At 35.4% G+C, this 18,097-nt stretch overlaps 1 protein-coding gene across 1 annotated transcript in view; it reads right to left on the reverse strand.

The window, feature by feature from the left end:
• Window positions 1–18,097, reverse strand: part of LOC113074143 (potassium voltage-gated channel subfamily D member 1-like) — a 55,837-nt gene that overhangs the window by 17,227 nt on the left and 20,513 nt on the right. The window contains exon 3 of the mRNA XM_026246883.1: window positions 1,520–1,682. Within this exon, the coding sequence (XP_026102668.1) occupies window positions 1,520–1,682 (163 nt within the window). The remainder of the gene's footprint in view (window positions 1–1,519; window positions 1,683–18,097) is intronic.

Consider the following 18,097-nt stretch of genomic DNA (forward strand, 5'->3'; position numbering starts at 1 on the left):
CTGTATTTTCAGCATCATTCCTTCAGTTATTCAGTGTCACATGATCTTTAGAAATCATGAAAATATGATGATTTATTATTAGAACTATTAATAGTTGTGCTACCAAATATTATTTTGGAATCTGTGATCTGTGAAAGTGTTTTAAAGTTTGTGGTTTTACAGAACATCACAGTTATATATGACATGATAATAAGGCCTGAAGTTAGGAAGAACATTTTAAGGAAAATATAATTATATTTTCATAATGATTTTTTCCTTCTCAAACCTTGTCTGTGGTGTAAAAACACCCCTGGCCAAACGGGGTGCATCTCTTCCCCTCTTTGATAATTACTGTAGTTACCATGTTCTGAACATCACATCCTTTCTTTTGTCCCTAGATGTAATCTATATACATATATATATATATAGGTGGTTGAATAAAAATATTTGGACATTATTTATAAAAATTACCTCAAGTTAGCACCAGCTTGTTAGCTAGACATTTAGCATCAGCTACAATATTTACTTATTTTCAGTACTGTTTTGAATAAACATTCATGTCTGTCTAACGTTACTCGTCTAGTTAATCCAAACAATATACACATGTATAACGTTACTGTTGATACACAATATAAAAACAGATGTCATGGTAGCATTTTAATAAAACTGTTAATATTACGGTAGCGGGGAATTTGGATATGCATGAGTTATTTTATTTAATCTGTGTTAGTTTAAGGTTATTTTATTTTATTTTTTAACCTAAAACACAGAGACGCTGATTGATGTGTCATGTCAGCATTTCAGTGGGCTTAAACAGATCACTCTTTAAAGCGGATTTAGTTCCCAAACAACTGACAATTTTGACCTAAATATGATTTTCAGTTACAATAATTAATCCTAAATTCCGACATTAATAACTTACTTTTAGCAACATCAGACGCACGCGCTCACAAGATCTCACGGTTCTTACTTCTGTAGACTCACACTAAACGGTTCATTTGAATCAGTGAGTGGTCGACTCCAGAACAGCTGCAATCGGTTCATTCTAATTCGTAAACAAATAGTTTGGTGCGATTCGCGATCCGATTTAAAGGTTTATTTTGAAAAGACTCAGTTCGTTCATGATGAATCAGACACCGCTTCTGCGTGTCGGAGCACGTGATATATTACAGGGAGTAACGATATGTTTTATGAAATGTAGTGAAGTTAAAAGTACGATCTTATGCTTTGGAATGTAGTGAAGTAAAAGTAAAAGTTACTCAAAATAAAACTACTCCAGTAAAGTACAGATACTTGAAAAATGTACTTAAGTACAGTAACGAAGTAAAGCTACTCCGTTACTGTCCACCACTGGACACTGTAAAGCTGCTTTGACACAATCTGGATTGCATAAAGTGCTATATAAATAAAGGTTACTTGACTCTAGATTTGCCATGACATCCAACTCTTTGACATATTTCTTAGAGTTATTTGGGGATGAACTAAAACCAGAAGAATACCCTAAACAAATCTAGATTGAGATGAAGAGGTTCTTTAGTACCTGCTGGGCTCGCATCTTGTCAGCTCTTTGGTTCTGATGGTAGATTCGGCTGAAGTTGGACACGATGACAGGTACAGGAAGGGCGATAACCAGCACGCCACTGAGAGAGCAGATAGAGCCGAAGATCTTTCCGGCGATGGTGTTTGGAACCATGTCTCCATACCTGCAACAAACACCAATCTCAGTCAGTAAATTAAAAATTCTATACGTGTGTGTGAGAAAGGGAATGGCAGTTTGTGTGAATATGATTACACTGATTTAATAACCAGTACTGGCTCAGAGTCTATTTTGCAGTCACATTTAATGTAACTGTGTAAATTAGTTTGGAAAAGTGCATGTGTATATCAATTGGCAAGGCTTCAAAGCTCATCTCTGATGACCTTGGGGCTCAAAAAGACCCCTAATACAACCCATTACCCATGTTTAATAACAGAATATACTGTCATAAAATTGTAGAATGCTATTAAGGTGACATGCTTCTCATAAACCTTCATACACACTGCAGTACTGCAGCAGCCATAATCACCGCTGTCCTCCTACACACTGCATGAGGTTAACTCATTTACAAGGGTTGTCATGGCTAAGATGTAACTCATAAATGTCTGAGTGGAAACACTATAGGTATGTTTGGAATGGTATAGTATGATATAACTCATATTATTTTTTACAGTATGCATAATGTGCACAATCATGTGCACATTTTCTATATGCATGCAATTCCTGGGTAACATTACTGAAAGTGTACAGTTTCTCGTAATGCATCGCACTCAGTTTGATTTTGCATTTCCAACAACAGTGATTTTCTCATACAACTCATATTTACTATGGCGTTTTAGTGCCACGTGAAATAAATACATAATTACAGCTAAGATTACAAGATTAAAGTCGTAATATCTTGAGACATTATGAGAATAACGTTTAATATTTTGACAATAAAGACAAAATTAAGTGATTAAAGTAAAAATATTTTGAGAATAGTGTCAAAATTATGTGTGTGTGTGTGTGTGTGTGTGTGTGTGTGTGTGTGCTCTTGTTTTTGTGACATATCAGGACACAACTCTGTATAATGACATGGGTATGAAACAGGTATTACAAGGAGAGGGTGACTTATGAGGACATTACCCATGTCCCTATTTTTCGAAACGCTTATAAATCATACAGAATTAATTTTTTGTAAAAATGCACAAAGTTTCCTGTGAGGGTTAGGGTTAGGTGTACGGTTGGTGAAGGGCCATAGAATATACAGTTTGTACAGTATAAAAACCATTACGCCTATGGGATGTCCCCACTTTTCACAAAAACAAACGTGTGTGTGTGTGTGTGTGTGTGTGTGTGTGTGTGTGTGTGTGTGTGCGAATGTGTAAAATGAATGTATGTGAAACAGTAGGAGTTATTTTTAGGATTTACTTAAAAATGTTTTTATACATTTAAAAAATGCATGTAAAATATTGTATTAAGAAAATATGAATATAAATATATTGTATTCAAATAAATTGTTCATTACTTTCTGAAATAAATGTGAGGCAAACATTTTACTAATGACTTATTTTGACTTGATAATATATGTCATATAATAATAATAATAATAAAATTTCTTTGACAGAAAAAATGGGGGTGGGGGGCATTTTCAGGCTGTTCTAAGTTTGGTTAAAATTGGAAAAGTCTAATCAAATCATTCTTGATAGAAAAGAAAACAGAGAGAGAAAGAATTTATTTATTTATTTTTGCCATTTAGATTCAATAAATGCTCATTCTGCACTAGAAAGGAAGATCTCAGTTCTGAAAGATACTGTATATTTTGTATAGCAGGTACATAAAACTTTTTTATAATTCTAAAAAAATAAAAATTGCATAAAGTGCAGCCCACTACACCAATAACACACATAGCGGAATATTGCTTTTAGATGGTGAAGCATGAAACAGCCAACGTACAATTATTCACAGCTTTACATGCAGACAGCAACACTTTTGAAATGTCATTCTCTGAGGTTTTTGAAAAGTTCCTGGTGCAATAAACATTTCTCAGAGGTGCACTCTGCATTTTGAATTAGCCAAGGATAACACAACAAAAGAGAGAGAGAGAATGCAGTCACCATACGGCACATTCAAATTCACATCATGTGCAATACCTTTACAGGAGACTGATCTGCCGGTGGTGTAAATTAAACCAATTTTTGTTTTTACAGCAGTGTTGATGTTCTGCACTTATATCCTGTACCTGTCTACAGTCTCACCAGACTGAAACTGTATGAACATTTCTTTCAATAATATGGACAGTATGCAAATCAAAACTTGGATACATTTTCCTAGAGTAGGGAAATAAATATGATTGTTAACCAAAGTGACTTGCACTATAGTATTTAAACTATGCATTTTAGTAGTTCATGTATTCCCTGGCAGTCTAACCCATGGTGTTGCTAGCACCATGATTCACTGTTGAGCTACAGGAATGCTATAAGCCACTCAAGGCTGTGTGTTATAGAAATTTGACCACAATTAAGAGCTGTGATTAGCAGAATCAGGTAAAATTATGAATTTAAGAACTGATTTTATTTCTCTAATGCAAGTTTGTCAGTAAAACAAATAATTTACAGTATTGTAAAAGTATGGAGCCCCTTTAGTGTTTCACAGAAGAAGGATAATAAAGGTTTTGTGAAGTTTCTTGAAGCAATGCAAAACACAGAGAGTACAAAAGCACTGAAATAGATGTTTTTCCTCCCTTGTAATATTTTATAAATATTATAGTCTCATTAGGGGCTCTATATAAATATGCCAAAAAATAAATAAATTGCAATTAAAATTATAATATAGAACCTTAATTATTAATTTTAATTTAATCATTATAAAATGTTATTATATTTTACTAATTATGTTAATTTATTACATAAAAAAACTTTTTTCTCAATTTTGCTTGTGTTAAATTCAAAAATAGCCAAAACTCATCAGTTCTCATGTGTCATGTTACAGTTCATAACATTATACATTATGTCTATTATGTCTATTATTACTCTCTACAGCGTTTTATTGACACATCAGACGGATCAAATGAAAGACTCAAACACACACCCTACACACAAACCCTTTCCATCATCCCTCATTTGTCAGCCCCTCAGGTCACACCGTTCTCCCTGGACTAATCCACATCGGCCCGGCCCCCTAATCTTGTTTCCAACAGGTAAATCTCCACATTTTGGCACTGGCAGATGGCCCCAGGTGCATAAGGAGGACAGGAAGCACATTCATTTGATGACAATACCTATTATCTCTCCAAAGGTTCTTAGTTTTCTTGATCTCTTGTTCATTCTGTTGCTTATTATTGTTATTCAGTTATAAAGCAGTGATCAGAAGTTAGCGAGACAGAAAGAAAAAACACTTGCAAGAGCAAAAGCCTCAATATCTACATGGGGACGATTCTGATATGTTTGGTTTGAAACATGAAACTGAAAAACTTCTACATAAACAGTAAAAGTTGCGTCGAAAAGGACAGAAAATTTTAACAAGACAGCATCTTTCCTTTTTTTCACTACGCAGCATAAATTCATGCATATCGTTTAGGCATTATCCAGGAGAGCTCACTATTCCTTTAATTTTCCCATAATAGAAAGTCTTAGACAGATGTCTCCTGGGCAAGAACGAGGCTGCCTGGCCTAGATGACGGTCTGGAAAGGGGTCAAGGAGGTTTGCCAGAAGTTCACAAGGAACATCGAGCAGAAACGGGATGAAAGATTAAACAGCAACAGCATGGAAACGATCAGAGGGAAAACAGCAAACAGTTGTTTTCATGACTGCTGATGCTGAGTTTTTCCTCCCCTCCTGAGGCTCCAACACTGGGACATCACCACTTACACTTTCTCTCTCTCTCTTGTGGAAATCTTGCTGGAGATATAAAGCATGATAAGGTACAGGAGGACGGAAATTAGAGAGCCCAAAATACAGCTTCCTCAAACCTGTCCATTTTTGCCCTGCAAATCTGATACAATCCTGTTTCCCCGCACTGATTGTGTGTGTGTGTGTGTACTTTAGATGGGTTAAATGCAGAGCACCAATTCTGAGAATGGGTCACCGTACTTGGCTGAATGTCACGTCACTTTCACAATTAGGAGCACATCATCTTAAATTACTCCACTGAATGACGAGTACACCATCATGGAAACACGAGGGCAATGTGCAGAAATGACTGCTTGCAGCACAGTATATACTGTATACTACATGCATGTATGCTATTTAAAAAAACAGTACACTTAAAAATGAAGGTTCTTTATTGGCATCAAAGATTCCATGAAGAAACTTTAACATCCATGAAATTCTCAATTGGGCAAAAGGTTTAGAGCAAACGAAATGTATTTAGCCTATTGAAATGTTCTTTACACTAAGAAAAATTAGTTATTTTAAAAACTGTTCACTGAAATAAAAATACTTCTTCAATGGCATCACTGCAATAACAAACAGACAACAACAAAAAAACCTATCAGCTTTATTTTTATTATTTTTAAGAGTTTATCTCATCGGAGGTGTTGAAGGTGCAACTTAATTAAAAAGGTTTTACAAAGAAATGAATACTGTAGCTCCTGTAAAATCATATGATATGTAGGATATGCAGCATGTAAAAGATACATTTTTGCTATTGGACACCGGAAAATTAAAATGACTAACAAATGGCATCCAGTTATCCTTTTTGCATAAAAAGATGATATAATCTGAGGTTGGAAAAGATGCTAGACATATTAGTCTTGGTTTATAGAGTGCTGGAGTAGTGATGTATTTCTGTAGGCCAACCAGGAAGTTCACCACATCCCGATTTCCTCAACAAAAAACCTATTGAGTTAGAGTAGTTTGGAAGGTTACAATTCTAAACACAGTGAGGCTGTAAAAGTGGACTAGTGAGTGGATGAGTTCAGTGTGATGATGTTTAATGTCCACAACAACACCCATTGACTTCAGGATGATGGAACTGTATATTGCTAAATTGCTAACTCATTTCTGGGTTTTGGCCTACAAAAATATATAACCTTTTCAGACTCTATTTATCACATCCTAAAACAGAAGGTCAAGTGCACTGCATTGTGGGATACAATATTCTGTGCAGGGTGCTCTGTTGTATACGTGCCAATTGTTGTATGCATTTCAGGCAAACAAAACACAAAACACTGTATTACATAGCAGAATGGTAGTATGCTTCTCTAAACATGCACAATCATTTACCTAGCCAGCAGTGGGAGGTCAAGGGTTGACCGGTGAATGAGTGGTTTTCATCATGAAGGCTTAAGCACAGATACAGTATCATGTGGAAACACTGCTTCATGGATTTCAGGTGTGCCATTTTTTTATTTTATTTTTTTATTTTTTTACATTGCACTAGCCATCAATGTCTATCTTATTATTTACAACCTTCATCTAGCACAGTCTTCATATTCCCTCCGTAGCTAGTGTTTGTCCAAACACACATCTCAATACAAATACACATGTCTGATTGCATTTACAGCTGTGCTACCAATGGTATCTACATTCTGACAGCATGTCAGAATATATGCAAATATATGATCTGAAATTCTGCTGTCATTGCACAATGCACAAGAGTGCATTTCATCATTTTAGGACTCTCTCAACCCTGACCCTCTGCAGAGTTTACCTGCCTGTACATTTCTAGCAATCCTTAAGGCCTTGATTAGCTTGTTCAGGAATATGTTATTGTTTAGTGTTGGAGATAAACTCTGCAGGAATGTGGATATTGAGGGCCAGGGTTGGAGAACCCCCGCATTAATTCAAAATAGAAATCTTCTGTAGCAATGTAAATGTCTTTACTGTCCTTGATCAATTTAATGCATCTTTGCTGAATAAAAGTAGCCTATGAATTTATTTCAAAAAGAAAAACATTTAACCATATTGAATATGTGCTATAAAAAAAACGTTACTTTAAACAAAAATCCATGACTTTCCCCTGAACCAGATTTCAGTTAAATCTTACAACCACAAGTCAACCGTCACACATCTCTGACGTTTTGATACCGTAGGCAATACATAATCATCAAGTAATGAATATGATGGCAACCACACAACAAGTTTTGCTCAGGAAGATAACGTCCATGTTGACAAAGCACAGCATGTAAGCCTGACGCAGACTCTTTAAATGTACATCAAAAATTCATGAGGAGTCCGCCTACAATTACAAACTTAGCGCTCACAGGATGCGTGTGTACCGTAAACTCTGTAACACTCTCTGATTAAACATAACACTTCATTTAGTTGACTTCACGACTGAAAACATCAGCTGTAGGGTCTAACAGCTAACCCAAGCAAAACAGAAACGAATGTGTTTTGACTCTGCCAATGATTACGCCTGACAGTCCCGAATATCAAGCACAAGTCTTCCACAGCTGACACACTATCTTTAAGCAACTGACGTGTCCAAAATTGCCACTTGACATGCCAAACGTTCCAGTTCAAAAGCCGATCTCTCAAGTCCTTCCAAGTCAGATTTAATCACATTTGAGCTATTACTGATTCAATTATAAATGGACAACTGTCAGTGTGCGCTGAAAATTAAATGAGGTGTTGAAGTTTCCACACAGTGTGCTAATGTCATTAATCATCTCTGCTTAGCAACACCTGGTCACCATTAGCATGTTAAAAACTCATAAAGCCTGTATCATTCACCATTGGGACAGATCGTCATTACCCAATGGATAAACCAGAGATGATTGAGTGTTCTGAGCTATATCATGTAGCTATTGTCTGAATGATTATTTAAGCAGTGTAACCGCATCAGTACATATATTTCAGCGAAAATAAATTATATTTTGGGAACCCCGTTTTGCTTTAATGACAGCCTTTAGTCTGTTGGGTTATGTCTCTGTCTCTAATAACTTTAGACTTTGCAATATTTATCCACTCTTCTTAGCAGAACTGCTCAAGTTCAGTTCAGCTGAGCGTTTGTGAACTGCAGTCTTCAAATCATTCCACAGATTTTCAATGGGGTTTAAAGTCTGGGCTCTGAAGAAGGCCATGAAACGAATGACCCGTTTCTCCTTCATTCACTGTGTGCTCAGTTTTGCTGTGTGCTTTGGATCATTGTCCTGCCGGAAGGTAAACCTTCTTCCCATTGACAACTGTCTGGCAGAGGTTCTGGCTTGAGATTTCTTGCAAGAATTTGACAGTATTTTGTCCTATCCCTTTTCCTTCTGTCCTGACAAGTGTTCCATGACCTTCTGCAGAAAAACACCCCATAATAGGATATTACCACCTCCATGCTTTACTGTAGGAATGCTGTTATTTGGATGGTGAGCTGTATTGGATTTCCAGCAGACATATCGTTTAGTGTTGAGGCCAAATAATTCGTTTTAGTATCATCTGCCCCAGACTCTTCAAGATGCGTCTTGGCAAAGCTCAGTCTGACTGTTTGTTGCCTTTCTTGAGGAGTGGCTTTTTCTTATAACCCTTTCTTATAACCCTTAAAAATACCTTCCACTTCTTAATAATAAACTGCATGCCTCTAGGCATAGCTCTTGAATTGTGACTGTCCGTTTGGGATTATTTACTTTTTGTTCATCATTTTTTTCAGCAAGGATGTGTTCAATTGATAAAAGGTGATAGTAATGAATTATATTGTTACAAAATATTTATATGTTGCTCTTTTTAACCTTTTATTCATTCATATTAAGCAGCACAGTTCACATTGATAATAAATCTGCATATCAGAATAATTTCTGAAGGCTCATGTGACACTGAAGCTGGAAATGTAGCTTTGCCACCGCAGGAATAGATTATATTTAAAGTTTGTTAAAATAGAAAACCATTATTTTAAATTTTTAAATTTTTAAATTTTAATGTACTTTTGATGAAATAATTACAGCCTTGATGAGCATAAAACACTTCTTTAAAAATCATTAAAAAATCGTACTGATCCCGATACTTACTGATATATATATAAACTCTGTATTAAGATATATTTTACAAATATCATTTTTATTTTAAATCAGTTTTCCTGGATGAATTTATCTGTAAAACCTAATTTTGTCAATGCTTACAAGTACATTAGCATATAGATAGCCTATAAAAATCTACAAAACTCTTATGCAGATTTTAATACTTTCAACTGCACATTTTCACTTTGTACAGTGTACCTGGTTCACCAAAGCTGCAGACAATAAAACCTTGACCCCAACAACAAAAAAAGGCCCATCATTTAGTGCTCACTCTCATTCTACAGCTTTAAAAGCAACCATATCTCTTCTGAGAGACAACTAACCTTTCCAAATACACCAGCTCAACAGCAGCAAAACCTGGACAAATATCACCGCTCTTTTCTGCAGTTGTAGGGTGTATTTTGCTCTGTGCAAGAAGAAGACATTTGCATTTGTATCTGAAGAAAAAGTCAAATAATTCTTGAAGAAGAGATCCTCAGATAATGACAAACAAAAGCATTCAAAGTGAAACAGTGTCTGTCTTTACTTGACTGGCAGGGGCATGATATGACCAACTAGAACAAAAAAAGAGCTCCTATCGGCAGAGAACATGGGCATCTAATAGAAATTCAGCGAGGGATCTAAAGCAACTTATTGACAGGACTAGAATAACTTCAAGCGGATTAAAAATGTCAAGACAGTCAAAAAAAGAAATGCCTAAAAGAAGTCAACAGAGCCAACCAACAAGACTATGATGCTCTGGATTCTAAAATTCAAAAATTGAAGGAACGATAGAATGACAGGACAATAGATAGAATGATAGATAAATTAAACAGACAAATTCTTCTTTCTGTCATTTGATTGTAATGTATCATTCATGTCTGCAGCACAAATGGTACAAATGGAGTTAAATTCTCAGGTTCAGTGCTTCGTTCACGTTTAGTGATGCCTGAATTCGCATTTTGTGCATCCTACATTTGTTGATCGAACACCAAAATACAATGTGTAGCACCAGATTAAATCCATCTGGTAAAAACACCCACGTTTACTTTAACACCAAAAGTGTGAATGCACAATATGTGCAGCATACAAGAAGAAAAAAAATGCTGCAGATATCTAAAGGCAGCATCACTGGTGTATAACACTTTCATTTGCAATTTTGGCTCTGGAAGAAAGGAAACCAAACCCTAGATTACACCAGTCAAGTGTGACAGGAAAAACCCCCTCCAGGAGATTACATTAAACCAATCCGTTTTTCTCTGCATGCTTCAGGTTTAGATCTCTTGCCTTACTGGTGTGAAAAGCCACTGTTACCATTCAATTAGCCAGCTACGCAGTGCTGTTCGGCAAGGCTAAGCATGATGAGCCAGGAGTTTGGGGTCAGATGTCATCCCTATTGGACTGAGAGCTATATTTATCATCCACCCTCCTAGACCACGCAGCCTTGGCAACCAAGCCTCATGTTCCTTGTCTACCGCACAAATCACAAATGAACCATTTCAGAATATCTTCAATACATGGAGATACAAAATTTTTTTGTAGAGAAACATGCAATATATCTAGCTTTGATAAACAGTAATATCTCAGTGGCATTTGCAAATCCATATTTTCTGATTTGTAAGATGATCCCTAATCGAACATATGATAATTTGCTAAAGTGGTTTGAGTGAGTGGTGAGTGGTTTGCAACTGGTTTCAGAACCCATACTTGATAGTTTATGCTGTTCAAAAGTCTGTATGATTAATTAATTTAAATGAAATTAATATTTTTATTCAGCAAGGATGCATTAAATTGAACAAAAGTCACAGTGAAGATATTTATAATGTTAAAAAAAGATTTCTATTTGAATACTTTTTGAAAACTTTCTAGTAAACAAAGAATTCTAAAAAGAATTCACAAAAAAAATTAAGCACTGTTTCCAACATAATAAAAATGCTGCTAAAAAATATTAAACATAAAAATGAAATATTAAAAAATATATATACAAAAATAAATTATGAAGAATTACATAAACACTACCGTTCCATAAGTGTTAGATCAGTAAGATTTTTTATGTTTTTTTTTAAGTTTCTTATGCTCATGGCTGCATATTTGATAACAAAATACAGTAAAAACAATAATATTGTGATAGTATTACAATTTCAAATAACAGGTTTTATACTTTAACTTGCTTAAAAATATAATTTATGTAAGAATGTTTATCATTTGCATATAGTTTATCATTTCTGATAAATGTGCAAGCAGCGGAAACTGTGCAAATGAGCACTAGCATACACTATTATAGTGTTTTATTTCTAAAGGCATACTGTAAAATTACATGCAACCACTGGCTATCTTTACAGAGGGGAATGGATGAGTAAATACAGAGTTCTGTGAGTTTTGCTAGCATATGTTACCTGTAGGACTACTGACATCTGGGAAGAACTCGCTCTGCTTAGAGATACTGGCAGGAGGAGGAATATGAAGCTCCCTTATCTAATAAGAAGAAAGTGATATGCGCTAGAGATACGTATTATTGCCGGAACTGTGTGAGGTGAAACGATACGCCCCTGAGCCAAATGATAAGCAGAAGGAGAAAGCTCTCCATGGTCTTGAGATTGAAGGGGATTGTTGAAATCCCACTTTAATCGAACGCAAAATAGGCAAGGAAGAACTTTGACATATTACTGGTGATGTTTTTTGCGTGAGCAGAGCTAAAGAAACTTAAAATGAGGTAACAGGAAAATGCTGGAAGACGTTAGTGATTCATAGACATCTATTTAAAGAATATGTTGGCGGTTGGGCCTCCAAAACCGTCATTCAAGACTTTTGTGAGTGCATGGGAAGAGCTAATTGGCATTCAGTGACAGAGTTGAAGTATCTCTTAGTGAATGCCAGCTTACTTTACATTATAGACAGTTCACAAAAACAAATTATTTTACTCTAGAACTCTAGAATTGGGTATGTTTGTGGTGCAGAAACATATGTTGTCTCACTTATTTATCTTTTAGCTGCAATTAAAGGTGCACTAATATTTTTGTTCATGTTTCACTTATTCATCTTCCTAAACAGCTAATGCACGGCAATAAAGTTTTGAACTACGTCTTATTCAACTTTTGTTTTTCATAGATAAGTGTACTTTGTCTCACATCGATGGCAGGTTTTTTGTTCACTTGTTTTAAACTTGTTTATAATTAAAGCAAGTGAAAAGTGTTTCAAGTAAGTGCATCTTGTATTAAAACTTGAAAACTTGGTTGCAGAAGCTAAATAAAATCATAAACACGCAAAAAATTATAAATAAAAGATTTCCAAAGTGCCAAAGTTAAAAGAGCCTCTCTGTGATATTCTGGTCTGCAATAATAAAGCTGTTTTAAACTACACAGAACAGCAGGTTAGGCATGTAAACCTGAAAAAATGTCTTGAGATAAACCCATTATATAGACATGTATATGAGGCAACCAGAACAACTGACTCTGTGCTACTGAATTATTGAGAATGAATGCACACCAGAGCTGTAACGCCCAATCCATTTTGCATCATGGCCACATTAGTATCTTGAGTGCACATTCATTTTCAATAATTCAATGGACTACACTCAACTACCTTTTTAAATTTGTCAAAGGCACTATAAATGTTTTTTTTTAGGTGCACATTTATCTAAACCGTTTCAGAATGCTTTCTCATTTTCTAAATTATTTTACTAATAATTAACTGAATAAAGTGACGTCTATCCTCACAGGAAAATAAATCAGACATAAACAGGCAGCGGCGTTCATTAAATCTAGCCTGCCTTGTCCAGCTGTCTTGAAGCAGAAAGCCGTGTAGATGACAAGGCATAATGGAATCTCTACCTGTGCTTCACCAGTAATCACTCCACTTCACAAAAATCCCTTCCACTTCATAACAGCTCTGATGAATTTTCTTTGTGTGCCACTAACCATGAATAATGGATTACAGGATGCAGAATGCTGAACCGTATTTGTGTGGCTTTTAGCCTTGCCCTTCCCCTGTTTCAGGAGGGGAAAATGCAACCCAAGATGATGCCGACTGCTTGGCTAACAGCCCGGAGCAGAAGGCTGGAGAAACTGCAGCGCCATTGTCTGACCCCTCCCACAAGCTATTTGGAGCAAAGGTCAATTTACATATATTGCGAAGAAAAACACACCATGTGCATTTACACGTTATGTTAGATGTTTAGCCACAGTCACAGGGGGGTGTTATGGGGTTGGATCCACGGGGGGTGTTGGATCTTCAGTTTAACATTACATAAATTGACCCATTTCTCCCGAAATGCATAAAAGTAATTCTCTGTTAAACTAAGAGAAGAGCAGAGTTAACTTTATAGTTACCTACACAACGTGTTCCTATATAGATAAAACACATCTTCAGGTTTGAATCGAAAGGATTATTATTGATGCTTTCCCAATGTATTTAACAAACTCACAAACATTAGTGTGTATTTATTTAATTAATTACTTTTTGTAGTAATTAATTTAAATGTCTGAAACCTACAATACATTTTGTGTGGTTGAAAACATTTGCGCCAGACAAAGCATTTGATTTTAGCAGTGAATGTTCTAAATACACCGGTGATATTCTGCATCGAATGGTTTAAATCCAGGAGTTTTGGGGGTTTCTGAGGGTCAAATTGAATCTGAGGTGACACAAATCAGATCTGAGGGGTGCCTCTCAGTTGAAATCACGTTCGGTTTAGATTGCTTTTCGTGTTTAAAATCATCTTTCGAGGGTGACATTTACTAATCCCTGTATCTACATCAAACCTATCTGACTTTTTTCTACTGCAAAACACATAAGATGATATTTTGAGGAATGCTAGGAAAAAAGTCTCAAAATAACTTAATGTTGCAGAGAAGAAAATCATGCAGGTTTTTTTTTTTTTTTTTTTGTACTTTTGTGATTTATTGCGATGTTTGCATTTACAAGCAATGTTAATGTTCAGTTAAACACACCAGCATGGAGGTGCTTTGAACACTTTTGGGACATTGCATTACATGAAACGCATCATATTTTCTCACAACTCTTTATCTTTCCTGACCCACTTCAGCTTTAAAGTCTCTACTAATGAGCTGAGGAGCTGAATCGGGTGTGTAAGATGATCTAGTGAGACAGTTCTGGGCTGCTCCAGGACCGTTTTAAAAAACCACTGCATTTCAGAAACATGTTCTTAAAGCGGACTCATATATAAGAAACACTTAGATGTAATTCTTATCAAGAAAAAAAGAGACATAAGCAGCAGTTGTGAGTGGGGTGGCTGACCCTAGCTCCGCCCCTCTGTTTTCATTAAATATTGTTTAATTTTAACAGCACTAATATATAATATGTATGTATTTTATTTCAGCTAATTGCCAATGCAACATTTCCTATGTTTTACTTAAACTTGACTAAAATACTACTAAAACGACTTAAATACATTTATAAAGGCATATTTAAAAAAATATATATATAATAATAATCACAACATCAAAAACACACTACAAAACTACTAAAACTTTTAATTCATATGAAAACAGAATATATAAAAATAAAAAATAATTCAAAATATATAAAAATAAATAGTATATTGGTATGATACTAAAATAACATTGATGCTTCATATTTTTTTTTCTCAAACCCATAAATGTTTTCTTTAAAACTTAGCCATGGAAATTAGCATCTTCATTATTTTTAGCACTATAAGTCATTATGTACATCACTGAGGTGGGAACTCTTTAAAACTCCCTTCAGGGTGTAAAGAGTTCAGACAGGACAAAACTATACATCAATGTCAAAAATGCGCTAGTGCCCATAATGGCCAACAATCAGCCATCAGGACAAACCTTGGAATCCATCAGTTAGAGCAAAACACACTTTGAAAGATATACAGATTACCGGATCTGAGCAGAATTCTAAAAATCCTCAGAATTCCATCTACATCCTTAAAGTTCAGGCATTCTAGTCTTGGAAATTTACCTAGAACACACCTGTTCTTATGGTCAAGACAACAGCAATTTAACCCTATAAAGTCATATATGGTATCATATTTGATCAATTTTTAATGTATCTAAATGATCGATACAATCAAAACTTTGCTGAAAAAATATGTCGTACATAATCTTCTGCATGTCTTTGTAGTCTGATTGATGGTTTATACTTTTTATCAAATAAAAAGTATAATATAAAGTTTTTTCAGACTGCTGTTATTTCATATGTCAGGCTTTACAGGGTTAAAGTCAGTCTATTTGTCATCCCTTGGACCTCTACAGAACTGAGCAAATTCAGTCCATCCCTGAGACTGTGATTATTCAGTGGTCAGGGGTGTTTGCCCTGAACATTTCTGTCCACTTTCTGTCTCTCCGATGGTCTTGGAAGTCTCCCCTGGCTGTGACTGACCTCTCCCTGTCGATAAGAGACAGTTAAAGGGCAGTCTTTGGAGACGAGAGCTGAAGTCATTATCTGAGGCTCAATCAGGCCCAGAAGCCATCACACCATAGAGGAAACCAGAGAAAGAGAAACGACAGAGAGAAATGATCAACTACTATGGCTAGAAACAAAGGTGGTGCAAAAGATGCAAGAAAATAAATCCCGAGGAGGAATGGCATTACAATGGTAACTACAAATTTTTTATTATTATTAGCATTTTTATTTTATTTTACATGGTCTGTATGAAAATGTGGACTATTAGACTTCTCCTAATCAATATTTGTGCGTGGTATTCTAATAAAAATATCAGGACATCATTTTAAGTACATGGGCATTATTTTGTACAATTTTCAGAAGTGTGGCTAATTGTTTTTAGTGCTGACCTACCAAAAATCATCACAATTTTATTTATGCTAAACAAGTATTTCACGCTTCTGCTTTTAAAGTAAACAAATCTTTGATATCCAGATATGTTTTACTGGGAAACAAGACACTAATACAGATTAAGACAGTTAAATAAATGGAGGAAAGAAGTGTAGGGTGAGTCATGCACTAAAGTTTAATACTTAAGTTTGAGAAAGTTTGAGAAAGGATCATAATGACCACTACTTAGCTGGCATTAAGCAGAAAAAGACAATCTTCTCAAAGTTTTCCCTGATGAATGAGCTAATGGGCCTGGAAGGATCAGATGAGAGAGATTGTGGATCAGAGGAAGGAAGAGTGGAAAATAAGCTGATGTTCAAAAGTGCTTCTGTGATCGTGCTAATAGGAAGAATAGGCTAGTAGAGAGAACGTCAGAGGTGCCAGTACACAGCTGCCTGTCTGATGTATCTCTAGTCCTCTGGGTGAAGCACACGTGATCGGAACAAAGCAGCCTCACACTTCACTACTTCAGAGGAAAGTGTTCTCCTACACCTGCACAAAATTACCAAAGACCACCATCAATTTACTGGACATGATACAATGGTAATATCTTGGCTTTTGCGCACTGTGATGAAGGGAATAACAGGATATTCTTCAAAACAACCTAGGTAGTTCCATGGTATATAAAAATGATAATCATACAGAATCTGAGGTTGGAAAAAAAATCTAAATATTGAGAAAATCACCTTTAAATTTGTCCTAAGTTCTTAAGTTCTTAGCAATGCAAATTACCAATCAAAAATTATGTTTTTATATATTTACGGTAGGAAATTTACAAAACATCTTCATGGAACATTATCCATACTTGATATCCTAATGAATTTTGGCATAAAAGAAAAACTGATAATTTTGAACAATATGGTATTTTTTGTTTTTATGGCTATTACTAAAAATATACCCCAGTGACTTAATATTGGTTTTGTGGTCCAGGGTCACATATAATGAAATTAATCCATATATCTTTAATAGGACTTAATAAGCTTTGCAACAAAATCTTATGCTTATATTCATTAAAGCAGATCATGTTACTGCAATTGTGCTGAAAAGCATATATGAAATGCACCAACAGAAATATGTCATATTTACAGTGGGGTAAAATGCAGTTTTGAAAATCTCAGCTTTTCACTCAGAAAATAAAATAAAATAAAATAAAAACTAGTTTCAAAACCAGTAATAAATCTTTTTGGCCAGTAAATTTGTTTGCCAGTTTGGCAAAATTTTCATATGTAGTGAATATGCCAGTGTGCTGCTGTTCTTTTTCTGCCCATATTTTCAGAAACAAGGAGGGTCAAATGAACTGTGAAGTTCATTTGTTATAAAGACACTGAGTTAAAAAGTCAATACGACAATGACAGCGAGGTTACAAACAGAACAACATACTCACAGACAATGCACCTGGAAAAACGTACACTTTGGATTCGTAATAAACTCCAGATAGCAACAAATTACAGCTGCACTGTTTCACCAGAGAGCTTCAGATGGGAATACAGTTATATGGAGATGTCAGAATCTGAAAAACAGGTTTTTGACTGGTCGTCACACATCATGTGATCAGGCAGATTAGACCCCGGCTGAGACGACTGCAACAGAGAGAGACCTGAGAAAGTGAGAAATGATAGTTCTGCTCAGAAACCTAATCTCTTCACAGGGAGAACAACAGAAATTAAAGCTATTTAAAGACAAAAGGGTTTATTTAGCAGCTCCTGGGCCCACAACATCAATACACCATCAGAGAATAAGTCATGTCAGCAGAAAACGACTGGAGAATCACCCATGTCATTATTTTTGGATTCTGTGTGCATTAAATAGTAACTTCCTATAAAAGCTTTTGGGCCAGATTCAGTCTCCTGTTTCT

This window comes from Carassius auratus, unplaced genomic scaffold (genome assembly GCF_003368295.1).
Source record: "Carassius auratus strain Wakin unplaced genomic scaffold, ASM336829v1 scaf_tig00013767, whole genome shotgun sequence".
NCBI lineage: Eukaryota > Metazoa > Chordata > Actinopteri > Cypriniformes > Cyprinidae > Carassius > Carassius auratus.